At 42.4% G+C, this 20,944-nt stretch overlaps 1 protein-coding gene across 1 annotated transcript; it reads right to left on the bottom strand.

Moving 5' to 3' along the window:
* Nucleotides 1–6,483: 6,483 nt before the first annotated feature.
* Nucleotides 6,484–18,547, bottom strand: cox4i1 (cytochrome c oxidase subunit 4I1). The gene is made up of 5 exons (XM_080186718.1): nt 18,457–18,547; nt 14,842–14,915; nt 11,938–12,102; nt 7,883–8,014; nt 6,484–6,744 (listed from the first exon to the last, which is right to left on the bottom strand). The coding sequence occupies exons 2-5, from the start codon at nt 14,912–14,914 to the stop codon at nt 6,608–6,610; spliced, it is 507 nt and encodes a 168-aa protein (XP_080042844.1). The 5' UTR covers nt 14,915; nt 18,457–18,547; the 3' UTR covers nt 6,484–6,607.
* Nucleotides 18,548–20,944: the final 2,397 nt, after the last annotated feature.

Here is a 20,944-nt window from a genome sequence, read left to right as displayed (position 1 = left end):
GGCGCCTGTTCTGAGGGAGGATTTAGCATGGCCAATGCGTACAACCAGCACATCTTTCAGACTGTGGTAGGAAACTGGAGCACTCAGAGTAAACCCACAGAGAAATGGGGAGAACGTGCATACTCTGCACAGACAGTGGCCAAAGCCGGGAATTGAAGCCGGCTCCCTGGCATTTGCCAACTACCCTGGATTTGAGTCCCGCCTCTGCAGATCATGGAATTTGAATTCAATTTTTAAAAATCTGGAATTAGAAGTCTAATGATGACCATGAAACCATTGTTGATTGTTATAAAAACCCATCAGGTTCACTAATGTTCTTTAGGGAAGGAAATCTGCTGTCCTTACCCAGCCTGGCCTACATATGACTCCAGACCCACAGCAACGCAGTTGATTCTTAACTGTCCAGCCAGGCACACATGTATCCCAAAGAAGAACGAACTAAACTAATGACAATGAAATGGCAGAAATACAAATTACTTTGCCTTGGCGTTTACCAGAGATCAAGAAGTATAGAAAGGCATTTAAGATAGAAAGGGGAGAGATGATTGATAAACTAATTAAACTAAGAGAGGACAAAATTCTTGATTTGAATGATTCACATCCACTCATTAAAAGTGAAGTAAGCGATTGATGAGGCACTATTAAAAAATATATATATTCATTACAAAAAGAAATAGTGCCCGAGGTTTGGTGGAACAAGTCTAGTCAATTATAAACTAATTAACTTAACATCAGTGGTAGAAAAAAAATTAAGCCCTTATTTAAAATTATAAAGAAACTGAGAATTTGATTTGATTTGATATTGTCACATATTGGGCTACAGTGAAAAGTATTGTTTCTTTCACACTATACAGACAAAACATAGAGAAGGAAACAAGAGAGCACAGAATGCAGTGATACAGTCACAGCTGGGGTGTAGAGAAAGATCAACTTAATACAAAGTATGTCCATTCAAAAGTCTGATGGCAGCAGGGAAGAAATTGTTCTTGAGTTGGTTGGTACTTTTGTATTTTTTTTCCCAACGGAAAAAGGGGGAACAGAGTACGTCCAGGATGTGTGGCGTCCTTGATTATGCTGGCTGCTTTTCCAGGAAGTGTAGACAGAGTCAATGGATGGGAGGCTGGTTTGCATGATGGACTGGGCTTCATTCATGACCCTTTGTAGTTTCTTTTGGTCTTGGACAGGGCAGGAGCCGTACCAACTGTGACACAACCAGAAAAAATGTTTTCTATGGTGCAGCTGTAAAAGTTGGTAGCAGACATGCCAAATTTCCTTAGTCTCCTGAGAAAGTAGAGGCATTGTTGGGTTTTCTTAAATATGGCATTAGCATGGGGGGACCAGGACAGGTTGTTGGTGATCTGGACACCTAGAAACTTGAAGCTCTCAACCATTTCTACTTCATCCTCATTGATGTAGAGAGGGGCATGTCCTCCACTAAATATAATAATCAGAATAGATAATAATCAAAATATAATAATTCGAATAGATTTCAAAAGAAGTATTGCTTGACCAATCTTACTGAATGAGTGAACTAACAGAATAGAGAAGAGTAGTGCAGTAGAAATAATACATTTCAGTTTTCAAAAGGCTTTCAATAAAGTACCACAGAATAAACTGAACTTGAATGTGAACATTCAAGTGGATGAGTAGCAGAACGTTTAACAAATTGGCTACAAAATGAAAAAGAGAGTAGGAATTAAATGTAGTTACATAGATTAGGAAAAGGTGGAGAGTGGCATTCCACGAGGCTTAGTGTTCCTCACTGTTCGCATGAATGATTTGAACTCTGGGGCTCGAAGTACAATTTTAAAATTTGTGAATGATACCAACCTGGATGTTACAAGAAGACTGCAATAAATTATGGGAAGTCATTAATAACTGTACAGGATGGACATGCAATTAGTAAATGAATTTTAGTATAGGCAAGCAGTACTCATTGATAAGGATAACAAGGCCACGAAATCTTTGGAAAATAAATGTCTAAATGGCACAGAGAAGCAGAGGGATCTGGAGGTACAGACTCACAAATCAGTACAAACAAGTAGCAATGCCATTTGTAAAGCCATAAAAAAAGATACACAGCAGAGCAGTTTGTTTTTGGAAAGATAGAATTGAGTAGCAGTAAGGTTTAGTTAAACTTGAGAGATTAAGCTTGGGGTAGAATCATAGAAATCATAGAAACCTACAGTGCAGAAGGAGGCTATTTGGCCCATTGAGTCTGTACCAACCACAATCCCACCTAGGCCCTACCCCCATATCCCTACATATTTTACGTGCTTATCCCTCTAACCTATGCATCTCACAAACTAAGGGACAATATTTTTTTAGCATGGCCAATCAATCTAACCCACACATCTTTGGACTGTGGGAGGAAACCAGAGCACCCAGAGGAAACCCACGCAGACATGAGGAGAATGTGCAAACTCCACACAGACTGTGACCAAAGCTGGGAATCGAACCCAGGTCCCTGGAGCTGTGAAGCAGCAGTGTTAGTACAGTGAATAATTAGGTTACACTGTGGGTACTGTGAATAATACTGTGAATAAATGCAGAACATTTAACAAATTGGCTACAAAATGAAAGAGAGAGTTGGGATTAAATGTAGTTACATAGACTATTCACAGTCTCTGCAATACAAAAAAGGATACACTGGAGAAGGGGCAACAAAGATTTACTCAGATGAAACCAGAGTTGAGGGGCTACATCTATCAAGAAATATTGAAAAGGTTGGTGCTCTTTTGGTCAAAAGAAAAAGAGAAAATAGAGAGGTTTCTTGGATTTTGAAAGGCCATATATGCAACAATGCTTTCATTTGAATTAATTTAGTCCCCCTAATTTTTAAGATAGTTGCATAGAAATCAGAAAATCTACTGTGGAGAAGAAGGTCATTTGGCCGTTGGAGTTTGCACTGACAACAATTCCACCCATGGTCCTATCCCTGTAACCCCATATATTTAGCCTCCTAGTCCCGCTGACACTAAGGGGCAATTTATCCTGGTCAATCAACCTAACCCATACATCTTTGTGTGGGAGGAAACCAGAGCACCCAGAGGAAACCCTTGCAAACACAGGGAGAACATACAAACTCCACACAGACACACAGTGACCTGAGGCCGGAATCGAACCTGGGTTGCAGATGCTGTGAGGCAGTGGTGCTAACCACTGCGCCGCCCAATCTAGTTACGACTAGATCCAATTGGAAATTCAGGAGGTAGTTTAGACAATGAGTGGAAGTTGCTACCATTCTGGTGGTAGTTGAGGGGAACTTTTAGGCGGGAGTGGGGGTGTGAATAAAGAGATGAAAGAGAAAAGAATATGTTGATGGCGTCAGAAAGAAGGTTTGGGGATGGTCTGTGCGGAATATAAACATTGGCATCGAACTGTTGGACTGAATAACTTGTTTCTGTGCTGAAAATACTCTTATGCAATGCCACAAAATGCCTATGCCAACTCTTTGGAATAACTATCCAATTAATTGCAGTCTACTGATCTCAGCCCGTAGCTCGGTATGAATTTTCGTCAAGATCCACCAGTGAAGCCCCCAGTCCCGATGTGAGAAAAATTATAAGCGTTATCTTATGTTGACACACAGATGAGTCACCTCTGGTGTAACATTCAGCTGTTGTTCCCCACTGAGATATGAAAAACAAATTAATTGGCAGAAATAGTGTATTACTGTTACTGTTTTAAACTGTCATCTCCAGCAATTGAATTTACCAAAACAACTAAATTAGAGCAATATTTAAAATATGAAGTGTATTTCATTTGTAATTAAGGAGTTTCACGGAGCCAAAGAATTACAGTTGCTTCACAACTAAGTACATACTGCATTTCCTCCCCTGCATTCTACTCTTAATGTTGAACAGTCCTCATTCAAAATTGATGAAAAACCTTCAATGCCCAAGGCTTCTCAAAGTGCAATGTTGGAGAAGTAGAGGAACCAAGCTGAGCCAGGAAGAGATTACATCAAAAAGATGTTTTGAGAATGTTAAAAGTAACAACACGCAACCATAAGGGGAGGGAATTCCAGAGTAGCGCTGACGCAACGTAAGCTTTCTGAGTGAAAGAAGGAATCCACAAGACCAAAAGAGGGAGATAAAGCTGGAGGTGTTTACGAAGATAGGGAGTACTGTTTTCACATTGTCAGATTCCAACCTGGAATCGAAAACTCCAAAGGCAAGGATTCTAAGTTGCCTGTGTTGCCAAACAGGAAGCCAATGCGTATCAGTAGAAATGTAGGCACATCGACAATCAGTCAGTCCCTTCCTTCTACATGCTCTGTAATACAGGAGGGAGGAGGGGTGGGATTGAATGTTTTATTTTGTACAGCTGAATGCCACCAATTAGTGAAATTATTGATGCTGGAACTCGGACCGCTCTCCTCCACACATCCACAACCACCCCACCAGACCATTTTACTCGCTTCCTGACCTTCCTAAACATCCTGTATCCTTCAATATTAAGAACCTCACACACCCCGGACATTCTCTCTTCCACCTTCTTCCTTCGGGAAAAAGATACTAAAGTCTAAGGTCACATGCCAACCCACTCAAGAACAGCTTCTTCTCTGCTGCTATCAGACTTCTGAATGGACCTACCACGGATTAAGCTGATCTTTCTCTACACCATAGCTATGGCACGGTGGTTGGCACTGCTGCTTCACAGCTCCAGGGACCTGGGTTCGATTCCTGGCTTGAACTTTGTGTGTGGAGTTTGTACATTCTCCTCATGTCTGCATGGGTTCCTTCTGGGTGCTCCAGTTTCCTCCCACAGTCCAAAGATGTACAGGTTAGATTGATTAGCTGTGCTAAAATTGCCCCTTAGTGTCCTGAGATGCATAGGTCAGAGGGATTGGCAGGTAAATATGTAGATAGGGATTGTGGTTGGTGCAGACTTGATGGGCCAAATGGCCTTTTTCTGCACTGTAGGGTTTCCCTGGACCGTAACACTACATTTTGCATTCTCTCGTTTCCTTCTCTATGAATGGTATGTCTTGTCTGTACAGTGCACACAAAATAATTTTCACTATTACATGATAAATCAAATCATCAGGTCCCAATCCATTCCCTCCTGCTAGTCTCTATAACAACTAGCAAACCATATTTATTTCTATGTGCACTACTTTATTTAAAATGCTTTGTGTATCAGATTCAGACCTGCTTTATCCTTTTATTCCGTTGATAGCCTCTACTCATCTACTGGTTTATTATTAGATGTGCACTCTCTATCCCTTCCCATCACAGCCTGTTTTTCATTTCTCTAATAATACTTAGTGTTACAAGTAGGCTTACTTTAACACTACAACAAAGTTACTGCAAAAAAATCCACATCCCCATTCTCCGATGCCTGTTGGGATACACCAAGGGAGAATCTAACATGGCCAATGCACCTAACCAGCATGCCTTTTGGACTGTGGGAGGAAACTAGAGCATCCAGACAAAACCCAAACACAGGGGGAATATGCACTCTCTGCACAGCGACCAAGTCAGGAATTGAACCAAGGTCCTCGTGCTAACCATTATGCCACTGTTTCTCCTTTACCTTCACTCTACTCTCGTTTACACCTTCCAAAATCTGATTCCTTGCCCCCGCTGCTTGGTTTAAAACCTTCATTAGTTCTCTTTTACATGGCTCACAAGAACACCAGTCCCAGCCATTCAGGCATAGACCTACAGTACAGACCCACTTTCCCTTGTGTTGGTACCTGTGCCCCATGAACCAGAACCCATTTCTCCCACACCAGTCACAGTGTAGGTGGCACAGTGGTTAGCACTGCTGCCTCATAGCACCAAGGAACTGGGTTTGATTCCCAGCCTGAGTCTGTGTGGAGTTTGCATGTTCTCACCATGTGTGGATTTCTTCTGGGTGCTCCAATTCCCTCCTAGTCTGAAAGACATGCGGGTTAGGTGCATTGATCTGAACAGACACAGAGTGTTGTGACTAGGGAAATTTCACACTAACTTCATTGCAGTGTCAATGTAAGCCTTATTTGTGACTAATAAACAAGCTTTACTTTTTACTTTACTGGTTTTTTAGCCACATTCGTCTCACTAATTGGATTTGTCCTATGCCAAAGTGACTGTACTTGTGATCCTGTCAATTTTGTTCCAAATTCTGGTGTCTTTTCCGTCCAGCCTCAAATGCTTGAGATATCAACTTTTGAGAGTAATCAATTTTTTTTTGCACAAAACCAGAACAATATTAAATGAAGCTCACCATAAAAGGGATTAAATAGATAATACATTCACCAGTGACTTTAATGTGCAGAAACTCTTTGTATTAATGATATTACAGCACAAGTTGCTTAAGACCCTCATTTGGATTTACAATAATTTGACTATAATACATCTTTTAGATGACAGTAAATTGGAAGGATTCCTGCAGAAATATTTCAAAAGTACTAGGGTGTTGTTCCTAGCTTCTGCATCCTCCCCATCTCAAGTTAGAAATTGCCACTTTTAAAACAACAACCAGCAGACAAACTCACGTAAAGCAGTCAAGTTTATTATATTGAATTTACAGATTAACACCCGACTGTAAGTTGAAGTCCTGAACACAAGCTCATATTTGAAATGTTAAGAGTAACCGTCAAGGATTCCAGTGCACTTCATTTCTTCCACTTGTTATTTTCATAATCCCACATTGAAGCAATGCCTTCAACTGGATTCATCTTCATGTCCAACATTCTTTTGGTCTGCTTTGCCTTCCATTCATCAGAGAATGTGTGAGGAGCATCGCTATACACTGCAGGTGAGAGGCACACATTAGAGCACCAACAATTGATTTCTCCAGCTGGAATCTAATACTTGAATAAATTGTTCATCCTTTTAATGAGCAGTAACAAGAGTATAATTGAGAAAGTTGAAGGTATAAATATATATTTCCTCTGCTTGGAAGTCTTGCCAGTTTGAGCTGGTGCTTTGACCCTTTTCTGATGGCAGCATCTTATTTCAATTTTACGAATGTTTACTTCATAACTATGTTGCCACATTGACAGTTTTATACAATGGAAAATACCAGTTATTTTCAAATTCTGAATTCAATCACATTTCCTCATGTTATCATTGAAGATAAAAGGAAATTTTTTGTCATTAAAATGATGGAATTATTGTGCGGCATTACATAGAACATGCAGCACAAACAGACAATTAACCAGTTCACACTGGCATTCTGCACTACCCCCTATTCCCTGTTCCATAATACAATTCCCCCCAAGAAACCATAACTTGGAAATATTCTTGAATATTTCACAAGTGTTTGAATTTTTAAAAGTGCATAAATTCTTAAGCAAACCGCAATGCTAAGCCACCTGTCCCCAATCCTGGGTAATCATTCAGTTCAAGCACAGACAATGCAGGAGGCTGTGCTGCACACAAGGGTGGCACAGTGGTTAGCGTTGCTGCCTCATTTCACCAGGGACCTGGGTCAATTGTCTGTGCAGAGTCTGCACGTTCTGTGTCTCCGTGGGCTTCCTTCGGGAGCTCCAGTTCCCTCCCACAGTCCAAAAGACATGCTGGTTAGGTGCAGCGGCCATGCCAAGTTCTCAGTGTACTGGAACAGGTGCTGGAGTGTGGTGACTAGGGGATTTTCACAGTAACTTCATTGCAGTGAAAATGTAAGCCTACTTGTGACATTAATAAATAAACTTAAAAAGTGCAATGTGACCCAAAATCTTTCCCTTCTAAAATTACATAACTGCATCCATCTTGGGCAGCCAACTTGATTCGACATAACATTCTCTGCCAGGGGCAGTTACCCAACACTCAGTTCAAGCACAGATAATACAGGGGGTTGTGCTGCATATGTGGTGAGAGAGAGATGTGGCCTAAACAAGGCTTGACATAACTTCTCTTATCTAGCACAACAACCTCATTCCACTTACCAAACATCTTCTGCCACAAGACAACCAGTCCAGTAAAACCCACCATGAAAAGGGCTCCACCAACAACAGTTTTCCATTCACTTGATGATTTGTTCATCTCTGCGAAGCTTTGGTGAAAGCGAATACGATACACTGAGGAAATTAATTAAAACCAAATTAATAAGAAATATATTTTTTAAGCATACCTACTTTAAAAAATGATAACTTTGAAAGACAAGTGGTTAGGGAGACTTAGTAGGTGTCCAAAATCAGGAAGGGTTTGGCAGTAGTAAACATTTCCAGTGGCAAAGGTTCAAGAAACCAGAAGACACAGTAAGTGCCAAAAGAGTGACAAAAAGAGGGTTTTTAAAAAACTAAGTTATGACTTGGAAGGCACTGCCTGAAATAAGGCAGAAGCAAATTCAATAAGAACTTTCAAAAGGGAGCTGGATAAATATGTGAAGGGGGAAATTTTTGCATGGCTACAGAGGAAAGATCAGGGAAATAGGACTAATCACTAAGCTCTTTCAAGGAGCTGGCAGACACAATGGTGCAAATGGCCTTCTTTTGTACAATATCATTCTATCCTTCAAGCTAGGCTTCTAGCCAAAAAGCAAAGTGCAATTACATTACTTGCTACAGAATGAGTATGTTCCAAAGGCAGCATTTCATTCACATAGACCTGCCTGTTAGGAGTTATTCAGTTTGTTTGCCAGGCTACTAGAAAATAAAAATGCCATGCAATTGCACTTAGAGGCAAGATAGGGAAAGAACTGCATTTTGTCTCACAGCTCACGCTCTTCACTTTGTAGGTATCACAAGCCCATGGAGAAATCCACAACCTTCTCCCAAAAATTAATTCTTAGAACCAAGTAACGGAGGGAAAAGGGAGAAAGAACCTGAGAAAGAGGTAAAAAAAATAATTGCAGTGGAATTTAAGTATACCACCACACAATTATTTTAGTAACAGAACGTAAAGTCATTTTTAATAATCAAAATATGAAACTAAAAAGATTCCACAAAAGATAAGCAGCAAATTGGTTTTAAACACCTGTATACTTGTCAGTGCCTATCCAAGTGATGAAAAATATTTAACCAAAGATAGCAGGGAGGTGGTCTGGAGCGTATGGGAGGAAGCAGGGGGACAGAGAGCCAGAAGCATCAAGCAAGAAGCTCAGGATACTTACCGAGGTATCAAATAAAACAAAATTTAAAGTGGCTCAATAGTTGATAATTCCCCTTGCTGGGCAGCCTAGAGCAGTCTCAGAATAAAGGGCCACTTCAGACTGGAGGCGAGGAGAAATGTCTTCAAAAGGTTTGCATCGTTGGATGCTCAGTTGATCAGTACGTTTGATGACTGAGATCTACAGGTTTTTTTTGAAGATGGGGAGGGGGGGGGGGGGGGGGGAAGATGGGGGGGGGGGGGGAGATGGGATGGGGAGGGGGGGGGAAGATGGGATGGGGAGGGGGGGGGGGAAGATGGGATGGGGAGGGGGGGGGGAAGATGGGATGGGGAGGGGGGGGGAAGATGGGATGGGGAGGGGGGGGGGAAGATGGGATGGGGAGGGGGGGGGAAGATGGGATGGGGAGGGGGGGGGAAGATGGGATGGGGAGGGGGGGGGAAGATGGGATGGGGAGGGGGGGGGAAGATGGGATGGGGAGGGGGGGGGAAGATGGGATGGGGAGGGGGGGGGAAGATGGGATGGGGAGGGGGGGGGGAAGATGGGATGGGGAGGGGGGGGGGAAGATGGGATGGGGAGGGGGGGGGGAAGATGGGATGGGGAGGGGGGGGGGAAGATGGGATGGGGAGGGGGGGGGGAAGATGGGATGGGGAGGGGGGGGGGAAGATGGGATGGGGAGGGGGGGGGGAAGATGGGATGGGGAGGGGGGGGGAAGATGGGATGGGGAGGGGGGGGGGAAGATGGGATGGGGAGGGGGGGGGGAAGATGGGATGGGGAGGGGGGGGGGAAGATGGGATGGGGAGGGGGGGGGGAAGATGGGATGGGGAGGGGGGGGGGGAAGATGGGATGGGGAGGGGGGGGGAAGATGGGATGGGGAGGGGGGGGGAAGATGGGATGGGGAGGGGGGGGGGAAGATGGGATGGGGAGGGGGGGGGAGATGGGATGGGGGGGGGGGAGATGGGATGGCGGGGGGGAGATGGGGAGGGGGGGGGAGATGGGGAGGGAATGAAGGAAAGCGAAGCTGATGGTTCAGTCACAATCTTATTGAATGAGCGAACAGGGCTGGATGGTCTATGCAAACTTCTACTTCTCATGGTCTTATGCTGCACGTCCCAAAGGGGACTGGTGAGGTAACATTCATGCCATACATTACTGTGGACAATTAAAAACTGCATATTTGATTAAATGGCATCTGATTATTTTTCAGGGAAAGAATAGGAGGGAAGGATCAACTGGAAAACCTTAACCAACTTAATCAGAAATTCTTTGGTTCTACATGAATTTAAATACACACAGTTCTGCCCTTCTCAGCTTAATGAAAATCATCCATACACAGTTACCCAGATATAAAATATCTAATCCATTAACCTAACCTGTAAACAATTTTAAAGGAATATAAATCAGATAGCCACCACCTTAATTTCCAGCCTGTACAGACATGAGCAGAATTCAGTTGGTCAGTGGGGAAGATATTTCTATTAGGAGACACTAGGAAACAGCCTCAGAGTAAAGGGACAACACTTTAGAATCAAGATGAGGAGGAACTTCGTCAGCCAGAGGGTGGTGAATCTGTGGAATTCATTGCCACAGAAAGCTGTGAAGACCAGATCATTTAATGTATTTAAGACAAGAGGTAGATAGGTTCTTGATTGGGAAGGGGATCAAAGGTTACAGGGAATGGGGGGAGGATGAGGTTGAGAAACATTATATTCCTTTAAAATTGTTTACAGGCTAGGTTAATGGATTAAATATTTTATATCTGGATTACTGTGTGTGTATGGATAATTTTCATTAAGCTGATAATGAAGCAATGGGCCAAATGGCCTAATTCTCCTATATCTTATGGTCTAGCAGTTGGATACGAGATAAAATCCACATCAGAAAAGGACGCACTTAAAGTGAATGCTTATTGCTCTTGAAAACAGCTAGCACAGCCACAATGGGCTGATTGGCCACCAGCTACACTGGAAAATTCAGATTTTATTCTACAAGAGTTTCTGCTTAATTATTATCCAATTAATTTTCCCATAGTGTGTACAATGGCAGGATTGAACTCAGGTGCAAAGCTTCATCAATTAGCCCGCCAATCTTGAGACTCTCACAAAGGGCCACATGGCTGAGTGTTAATTGTATAAACGAAGGTTAAACATATACAGGTGGAGGGCATAGGATGATTGCACTTAATCAAAGAGACATTTATTGACACCGATGCGGTTGAATTAGGTATTAGTAATGTTTCACTTTGCAGGTAAATTTAAAATTTTGATAAGATTGTCTTGCGTCTCCTATTTCACCAACTGGCTGTCAGGAATTTAACCACCAGGAGGTGATTTGCACTAAAACTAACACGCAGCCCCAGGAACAGTGAAAACAATGGCAAACTTGAATGCTTTTGAAGTTACCGAGTAACTGAGTCTGAAGATGCGCTAAATTGAACTTCTATGCACCTTATTCGCAAACATTAAGAACTGGAGTAAACAGATCTCTTCCTTCACCATACCCACACACACTATTTACTGAGGACACCTTGAGATTCATGCAGTCAAGTTCCAAGCTGATTGCAAGTAAACCAGCTCCAACATTTTACTATCCCCAATACCCCCCCCCAACTCTCTACTCTCACTTCTTCCCCCCCACCCCAACTCTCACCACACTCCTCCCCAGTATTTACTGAGGGCACCTTGAGATTTATAGTCAAGTTCCAGCTGATTGCAAGCAAACCAGTCCCAACCCCTCCCCTCTCCAACCTTCTACTTCCCAACTCCCGTTCTCCCCTTGCCTTCTCCACAGCTCGCTCCCCGCCCCCCATCCTTTCTCCTCCCCTCTCGCCAACCACCAAATCAGACGGGTCCAATGTCAGCACGCAGTTTACGCAACATCATCTCAGTTACTTACACTGCAGCTTCTCATCGCTGGAAAGAGAAACCCAAGAGCTTTTCTCCTTTTCCTTCAGGGACTTCTGCTCTCCAGACAGTTTATCCACAAAGTCAACGGCAGTAAGAGGCTCATCTTTACGATCGTAGTAAGCGGAAAGTGAAAAATCGTCAATCTTTGCAACACCTGCAGAGGCGAGAGATTTCTTAAAGACATCAGTGTGCAATAAAATGAAAACACAAGCATACACACCCAAAAAGAAAAGGCAGCAGTGAACATATTTCAGATCTTGTGGCTTTCCATCCACTAATATTTGGATTAACCTCTGCAAATCTTGGTTAAACTGTGTTGAAAGCAGTTACTCAAAGTATTTGCACTATGTGAGCTGTGACTAGCAAATGTATTTTGGCTGTGTTAAACTAATAGATAATGTGGTTAGTTCAGCTTAGACCTACTTTTTCTAAATACAACACTGAGTTAATGGACTTAGAAATTTTCCTGCTATCAGAATTTTTTGACATGACCTTAAATCCCAAAGCTTCTGGTCTACATTTATGATCCAGATATTGATTTCCAATGTAAGCACGCATTTCCTCGAGACACTAAAAATAGGACAGAGGATGCAATTTCCTGAAGGGCTTAGCCATGAATGGCAAATTAAATTTAACATTTAAAGCTTTCCACATTGTCATTTTATATAAATTGGAACAATAAATGGGACCAAATTGGCAGACTGAGAAAGTGACTTCAAAATATGGGAGACTTATCATTTTCATGTCTGCACAATGTGGAAGACAGTCGAAAGGAATATGCTGGAGCATACAGAACAAACAGTAGAGTACATGTCTCGAGGTTACACTGAGCCTGTGATACTTCTGCCAGATCACATTTGGACAATTGATTCATTTCTGTGCACAGTGCTAACAAAAGCACTGAGGCGTTCATGTGTTGCAAATAAGGTCCATAACTATAAACTGACTGCAATTATAAAGGTGACAAGTAAGGTTTAATGATCATAGAGGCTAAAGGCCTGAAATGAAAGGTGAACCTCAACAAGTTGTATGAAAGATTGAATGGTACAAACAAAAAAGCTGGAATTTTACCTCAAATCAAATAAAGTCAAACTAAATTAGTGAAAACACATTTTAAGTTGGAAAACTCTGAACATTTAGCAGGTGAAGTAGTAGGGATAAAATGATTAGAGACATGCCAAGTGCAGATGGAACTTTAATTGCAGAGAGTTAAAGTAACAGAGGGCTTGAGTTCGGTGGCCTTTCTTGTTCTCGTGTATACAGTAGTATTATTTTACATTGTTCGGGGAACGACTTCCTTTAGACAAGTACTACGGGGTGATTAGCACAAGACACTCATACTTAGGGTTAGGATGTGATCTGGGCATGTGGTAGAGTTGAGCAATGTTAATGCCACTAAGGTTCTGTTCTCAGTGGCAGCTCCTAGCTGCATGCCTGCATATCAACCCAAAGTTTCCACAGAGGCTGCATAATGGCACTGGAGTGAGGCAATTTCTTGCGAGTTGTCTCCAGCATACATTATAATTCTATTTTTTACCCACATGCTATACTCTCTCCTTTCCTTCTCCATGAATGGCTTTGTCTGTATAGTGCACAAGAAACAATACTTCTCACTGTACACTAATACATGTGACAATAATAAATCAAAGCAAAAATTCAAAAGTTGATCCCTGTAAGTTGCATAACTGTACAAAAAGGGATAGCATATTTAAACTAATCACTCACCCACTTCAAAACAATTAAGGGGATGCACTGACTCCAAATTGATACTGCTGCTATAGAGATTTGGAGTGTTCATGTCATCCTTTTCTAAATCAAACCACCCTTTGAACTTAAAAGATGCGTGGTGAGGTGGATTGGCCATGCTAAATTGTCCCTTATTGTCAAAAGACGTGTAGGTTAGGTGGATTAGCCATGGGGGAAGGGGGCATCTGGAGAGATGCTCTGTTGGAGGGTTGGTGCAATCTTGGTGGACCCAATAACCTCTTCCTGCACAGTAGGGATTCTATGGATTAATTTATCCCCATCTTTTAACATCACAATTATTCACCAGCAGAGCACTCGCATGCTGCATACAAATTTTGACTAAATAAAATTAGATAAGCATATTTATCCTTGAATTAAGGACAAAAAGCTTTTGATTTAGTTTAGACATCATCTTCAAAAGTTTATGCGTAGATGTATCTAGACTGATTTTGGTGCAAAATGTCTGTCACTGACCCAAAGTGGAACAAGAAATATTACAATATATTGTGAAAAGTTTTAATTTAAATTTTCATTGAGAAGTTCAATGAAATATAATATAGAAACTACCAAAGGTTATCCATTGTAAGGTGCTAACTCAATAATACATTGTCATTGAAACCAAATAAATTGATTCATTGCATAAACATCTAATGCTACACTAATAAGACCATAATCATGCAATAAGACTAAGAACCAGCATTCATTTGTGGGACATGGGGGCCACTGGCTGGCCAGCATTTATTACACATCTCTAGCTGTCCTTGTTCAGAGGGCAGTTGAGAGTCAACCACATTGCTGTGTCTCTGGGGTCACATGTAGGTCAGACCAAGGAAGGATGGCAAATTTCGTTCTCTAAAGGGCATTAGTGAACCAGATGGGTTTTTCCAACAATCTGCAATGGTTTCATAGTCATCAGTAGATTCTTAATTCCAGATTTCTTTTATATTAGAATTCAAATTCCACGATCTGCCAAGGCAGGATTTGAAATCGGGTCCCCAGAACATTAGCCGAGTTTCTGGATTAATGTTCCAGCAATAATACCACTAGGCCATTGATAGAGATTTAAAACACATTATCAGTCAAAATTAGACCAGCATTTTAACTCAGCACTAGAATTTCGAACCTCCAACCACAATTTGCTACTCACCTTGTCCTCGCATGCAAACAGATGTGGAAAGTGCACGCTTGGTGACGAGGCTCAGAGCCCTGGAAGCCAACATCCTGCAATGGTTTAACAAGGCACATTCGTCAGACCATGCGACTCCCATCAGTAACATTGTGGTTAAAATCAACTGTAGTATCGACATGCTGTACTTGGTTGATTATTTTATGAGAATAGAGGAAGCGGAGGTGTCTTTCAGGTCAAACCAAGTAAACAAACTCAAATTACATTCGGAGTTATAGCTTCATCTAAGCAATTTTTTTTTAAAAGCGGCATCTTGGCCTTTTGGCTGAGATGCAAATGAGATCAAGCCTTGAAGGAGGTGCAATGCCTAATCCAATCAGCTTGGATCGTGTAGATTAAGCCCAAGACAGGTGGTGAGAGTCCCCTCTTGTCAGCTTGGATCGGGAATGTCTCAACTTGAGACTCTGAATTGGACTTTTAAAAAATTGTTTAGAAATTCAATGCCGAGAATTTAGCACAGCATGTGGCAGAAGCTGCAAACACCAAAGCTTTGATTCATGAGCAGGGCCAAAGTTCTAATCTGATCACCTTCAGAGAAAATGCAAAACAGCAATCTTCAAAGACGAACAGCCACTAGCAAAACCAAAGGTGGATTTATCAGATGAATCCAGTCACCTTTGGAATTATAAACTTCAATCAAAAAACACAGGGATAATTGAACATCTTAATTTTCCTTATATGAAAATGATAAGATTGGGGGACTCAAAATGAATCGTTAACATGTACTAGTCATTTCTAATTAGTTAAGCAATATTGATAGTGTGGGAGGTTTTAAAACAGTGGAATCTCCCACAGCCCAAATACAGAACAAACATTTCCTTGACTCTGTCTTAGTTCAGTGAGGGGGTCAACAACATGACTGCATATTATTAATCCTAATCACATAGCAAAGTAACGATATGCAAGTATTCAGATCATCAAAAGCAATTCTTGCAGGCTACCTTATGTTGGGGCACATGCTTGGTGCAGAGCTGACTGGACAATACCCAGTATGACCTTGCAGATCCTATTTTTTAGGTCAAACCAAGTAAACAAACTCAAATTACATTAGGACTTCAGAGGGACACACACCAGAGCATTTGAAATTATGGGCATTTCTAATCAATCCAGTTAGGTGGCCCCACCCAAAATGACTACTTCCTCAAAAAAATCTGTAATAAATTAGAACAAAGATTCCATCCAATGGTTTCACTTCTCTGATTTATCTGTAATTAATTCAAATAGACATATGGAAGTTCAAACGTTGACTAGATGACAAGAAATGAATAGAACCTAAACTTAAAAAATCCTGTAAGAATATTCCACTGTGCAAGGCAGCTATACAAAATGCAGTTGTAGAATACATTCCAGCAACAATTGCACAGAGAAGAGGAAGTACTTGGGGCTGAATAATAGTTTATTATTGACTGAAGCAAGGATACAGTCAGGCAATACTACCTGACTGGAACTGCAATTTACCTGTCCCTGCCTCTGTGACCATGACTGAGAATTTATACAGAATATGACCTACAGAGAATATGACCCCTACGGAGAACTGCTATAGAGTGTAATCAGAATCTGTGGGGAAATTCAAACTGAATAGAATGAATATTTCCAACTATTAAAGTAAAATAGAATTAATTGATTACCATTGCAGTTTAACTATGACACCACCAAAAGATTGAAATGATAAAAATGCCATGACTACTAATCATGCAAAGCTGGAGTATACTTTAAGGTTCAAAATACCTTGATTAATTCTTCAAACCTTGGCAACAGAACATCAAATTATTACCCTGCGAAACTCCAACTTATTTGCTAACCTAATTATCCTAAAAGTGAAACTAGGTTTGTAAACACTAACATCCAAATACTCTCAGTACGGAAATGCAGTCGACATCAGATTAGCTTAAAGTCACTAAGGAGCACAATTTATTTTTAAATAAGATGTCTATTGATGTCCAGCATAAATATATTCACATAGGCAGTGCTTGGGACAAATTAGCATAGAAAAGGATCATTAAAAACCCAAGTTGGAAATGGGAAAGGGATATTTAGCTCAGTCCCTTCTTTCAAATAAATTAGTTTGGAGAGGAGCCCATTTATCCTGATTTAACTAGTCAGAGCGCAAGGAAAAGACAGGCAACTGAATTACAATCAGGCATCACTCCCTTGCAGGCAGCTGCACTCCAGGCAACATTCTCAGTATTCAGAGATGCTTCAGTTGAAAGGCTGCGATTTTGCCAATTTGAAACTGTCAGCCATATTGCCCAATCTAACCAACCAATCCTACGTGGATAACCTGGCACTTGAGAATTTTGCAAATGTGTCACCCTCCCCACAGTTCAACTGGTAAGGGAACTTGATATCTTCATGTAGATGATACCAAATTCAACCTTAAACAATGCAACAGTAGATGTGCAAGTCAGTGAAAGATACATCCAGTGATAATACAGAAGCCCATCACTTGTTCCTCCTTTTCATCTAAAATACACATCAGGATTAATGGGGATCAAGGAGAAGGTTGAAGAGTTAAGGTGGCTGCTCAGTGACAGTGGTTAGTACTGCAGCCTCACAGCACCAGGGACCCAGATTTGATTCCCAGCTTTGGGTCACCATACGTGTGGAGTCCACACATTCTCCCCATGTCTGCATGGGTTTCCTCTGGGTGCTCCAGTTTCCTCCCACAGTCTGAAAGACGTGCTGGTCAGGTGCAATGGCTATGCTAAATTCTCCCTCAGTGTACCCAAACAGGCACTGGAGTGTAGCAACTCAGGGATTTTCAGAGTTACTTCAATGCAGTGTTAATGTAGGTCTAATTGTGACGCTAATAAATAAGATGGGGGGATGTTTTTGCAAATTAATGTAGCACAGGCTAGGGTGAGGATGTGCTTTGTAGTGATTACCTCCCTCCCCACCCCCTTGTTAGAAACATAGAAAATACTTAAAGGAGTAGGCGATTTGGTCTTTCGAGCCAATGCCACAATTCAAAATGATCATGGCTGATTGTACACTTTCACTATCCCGCTCCTGCTTTCTCTCCATACTCCTTGGTCCCTTCAGCCACAAGAGCTACATCCAGCTCCCTCCTGAACCTTTCTAACAAACTGGCCCCCCAACGGCTTTCTGTAATAGAGAATTCCACAGGTTCACAGCCCTCTGAGTGAGGGAGTTCTTCCTCATCCTCAGTCCTGAGCGGCTTATTTTTAAGACTGTGCTGAAAGCTGCACAGTTACTTCCTGCTTTGAGAGGTAATAGCGGTAGGTAATGGGAGTGCTCACCCAGCCCCCTCTGCTCTTACCCGGGGGGGGGGGGGGGGGGGGAGTGGAAGGGAGGCCTAAGAGACATTCCCCCCCCCCCGTCCCCTCATCCCCTTCTCCCCCACCCCCCCCGTCAGGAGGTCCAAGGCCCAGGCCCCGGGCCTCAGTAGAGCCCCCGCCAAGGTCAGGCCGTCCCAGGGCCGGCTCCATGGGGCCAGAGGAAGCGGGACAGCCGCTGCTGGCGAGGGGCAAATGGGAGCTGGGGCTGCTCCCCACCCCCGCTGTCCCCCCCCCTCTCGGACAGAACCCCACCCTCCCGCAGCACAAGGATACTCACTCTGCAACTGGAGCGCACAGCCACCCGGAGAGACGGAGAGGGAGAGAGCGGAACTGACGCAGCGCCGCCGGATGTCACCCCCGCGCCTGCGCACAGCCAGCAGGGAGCGAGCGTGTATCCCAATCCCAACCAGCAGGGGGAGCAAATCCACCCAGTGTCAGATATCCCCATACGCTATTATAGACCCAGCGTCAGAGATCCCCATACACTGTGTATAGACCCAGTGTCAGATAGCCCCATACACTGTATATATGAACTGAATGTGAGATACCCCCATACAATGTGTATATGGACCCATTGGAAATGTCATCATATAATGTGTATATGGACCCAGTGTGAGATCTTCCCATACAATGTATATGGACTGGATGTAAGATATCCCCATGCACTATGTATATGGACCATGAGATATCCCCATACACTGTGTGTATGGGCCCAGTGCGAGATATCCCCATAAACTGTGTATATGGACCCAATGTGAGATACCCCCACACACTGTATCTCTGGACCCGTGTGAGATATCCTCTTACACAATGTATATGGACTCTGTAAACAGATGGTAAACAGTGGCTACATTGAATTCTGCCAGTTTAAGCTGGCTGTTGATGCAAGTGATATTGGCATTTGTGATGTGTTATTACAAGAAGATGCAGGTATCAAAAGGCCTGTGGGATACTTTTCAAGAAAGTTACATTATCATCAACAGGAATATTTTACTGTTGAGAAGGAAACATTGGGTTTGGCTTTGGTATTGCAACATTTCAAAGTTTATGTTGCCAACAATGCATTGGAGACAGCTATTTATATGGACTGCAATCCAGTGTGAGTTTTGGAAAATTTTAGAGATTGGAATTTCAGACTGCTTTAATGCACTCTGTCGCTCAACTATTTAACTTCAAACTTATCCATGTGGCACGAAGATGTACTATTAAGGATTTAAATTGTGAAGAAGATTGGTGGCAAAAAACTGACATGGGCTTTATTTTCAACAAATGTTTGAGGTACATCTTCATCTAAATGCATTAATTGGATAATGTGATTGCATATCAGTTGGAAATAGCAGGAAATGATTTTCAAATGAAACCATCTTTCTTAATTACAAAACTTAATTTCTAAAAATGGGGATAGATATCAGAAAAAAATAGTGCTGACTTGAAAGTATCTGGGAAATGCATTAAATTGGAATGGTTTTTTCTGGCAATAGATTTTTAAAAACTATTGGAAAATCTAAGCTGTTTAAAGGCAGGAACAGTCTGATTATGTTAGTGAAACTAGTGCTTTTGATATGTTGGTGAGCCTAGTAACCCTGCAAACAGATATTTACCTAAGGCAAGCTGATAACAATGGGGATTGTTACAGAAAGAGTTTGAATAAGGAGTTAGAAGTTCAAAGGAGGAAACAAGGGGCAGAATTTTACAGCTTTGCTTGTCCCGAAACTGTAAAATTACGTCTGAGGTCAACGGAATTTCACATTGTCCACCCCCTGCCCGCTCCAATTCCCATGAAAGGCAAAACAGAAATTCAAGTGAAAGTGTGAACTTTGCATTTACACTCAAAAAAAGAGTCATAAAATGAAGTTGTTAAGTTTGACTTTTGAAGAGGTTAGTTCAGATAAGGGACGATCAAAAGGTAAAAATGTTGCATCAGAAGATCAAACCAATGCCACCAACCTCAGCCACAGCAGGAATAACTGTTTAACTCAGCAAGCTGAGTCTGTGAAGAGAGCATGTCTTGAAAGGTTTGTTTTACCTTAGAAGCAAACACCAAAGAGATATAATTGCCTGGTGTGGTAACAGTTACTGGATTTTATTGTTGTAGTATTTAAAAGTCTGTAAGAGCTGACCAAGGCCGTCGAGTCCTTGCAGAAGGGTAAAACTCCCGGAAGCGACGGCTTACCGGCGGAGTTTTACTCGGCGTTGTGGGACTTGACGGGCCCGGACCTCCTGGAAGTATACGAGAGTATGCTTCTGGAGGGCAGGATGTCAGAATCCATGAGGAAAGGCATCATTACCCTCATCTACAAGCAGAAGGGGGAGAGGGAAGAAATTCGGAATTGGCGACCCATTTCACTATTGAACGTGGATTACAAAATTCTGGCCAAGGTCATCGCCAACCGGGTCAAGTCTGCTCTGGGGTCAGTGATCCATCCTGATCAAACCTGTGCTGTACCCGGCAGGAAGATCTCTGACAGCCTGGCGCTACTCAGGGACACGATTGCCTACGTGCAGGACAGGCAGGTGGATACGTGCCTCATCAGCCTCGACCAGGAGAAGGTGTTTGACAGAATATCGCACAACTACATGATGGATGTGCTCTCCAAAATGGGTTTTGGGGAGGGAATACGCAATTGGATCCGGCTGCTCTACACAGACATCAGTAGCGCAGTCTCAGTCAACGGGTGGGAAACAGATAGCTTCCAAATCAGGTCTGGAGTCAGACAGGGCTGCCCTCTCTCCTCCGTCCTTTTTGTGTGTTGCATTGAACCCTT

The sequence above is a fragment of the Carcharhinus amblyrhynchos genome, chromosome 4 (genome assembly GCF_965287045.1).
Source record: "Carcharhinus amblyrhynchos chromosome 4, sCarAmb.v2.hapA, whole genome shotgun sequence".
Taxonomy (NCBI): Eukaryota; Metazoa; Chordata; class Chondrichthyes; order Carcharhiniformes; family Carcharhinidae; genus Carcharhinus; species Carcharhinus amblyrhynchos.
This window is presented reverse-complemented; position numbering and strand designations above follow the sequence as displayed.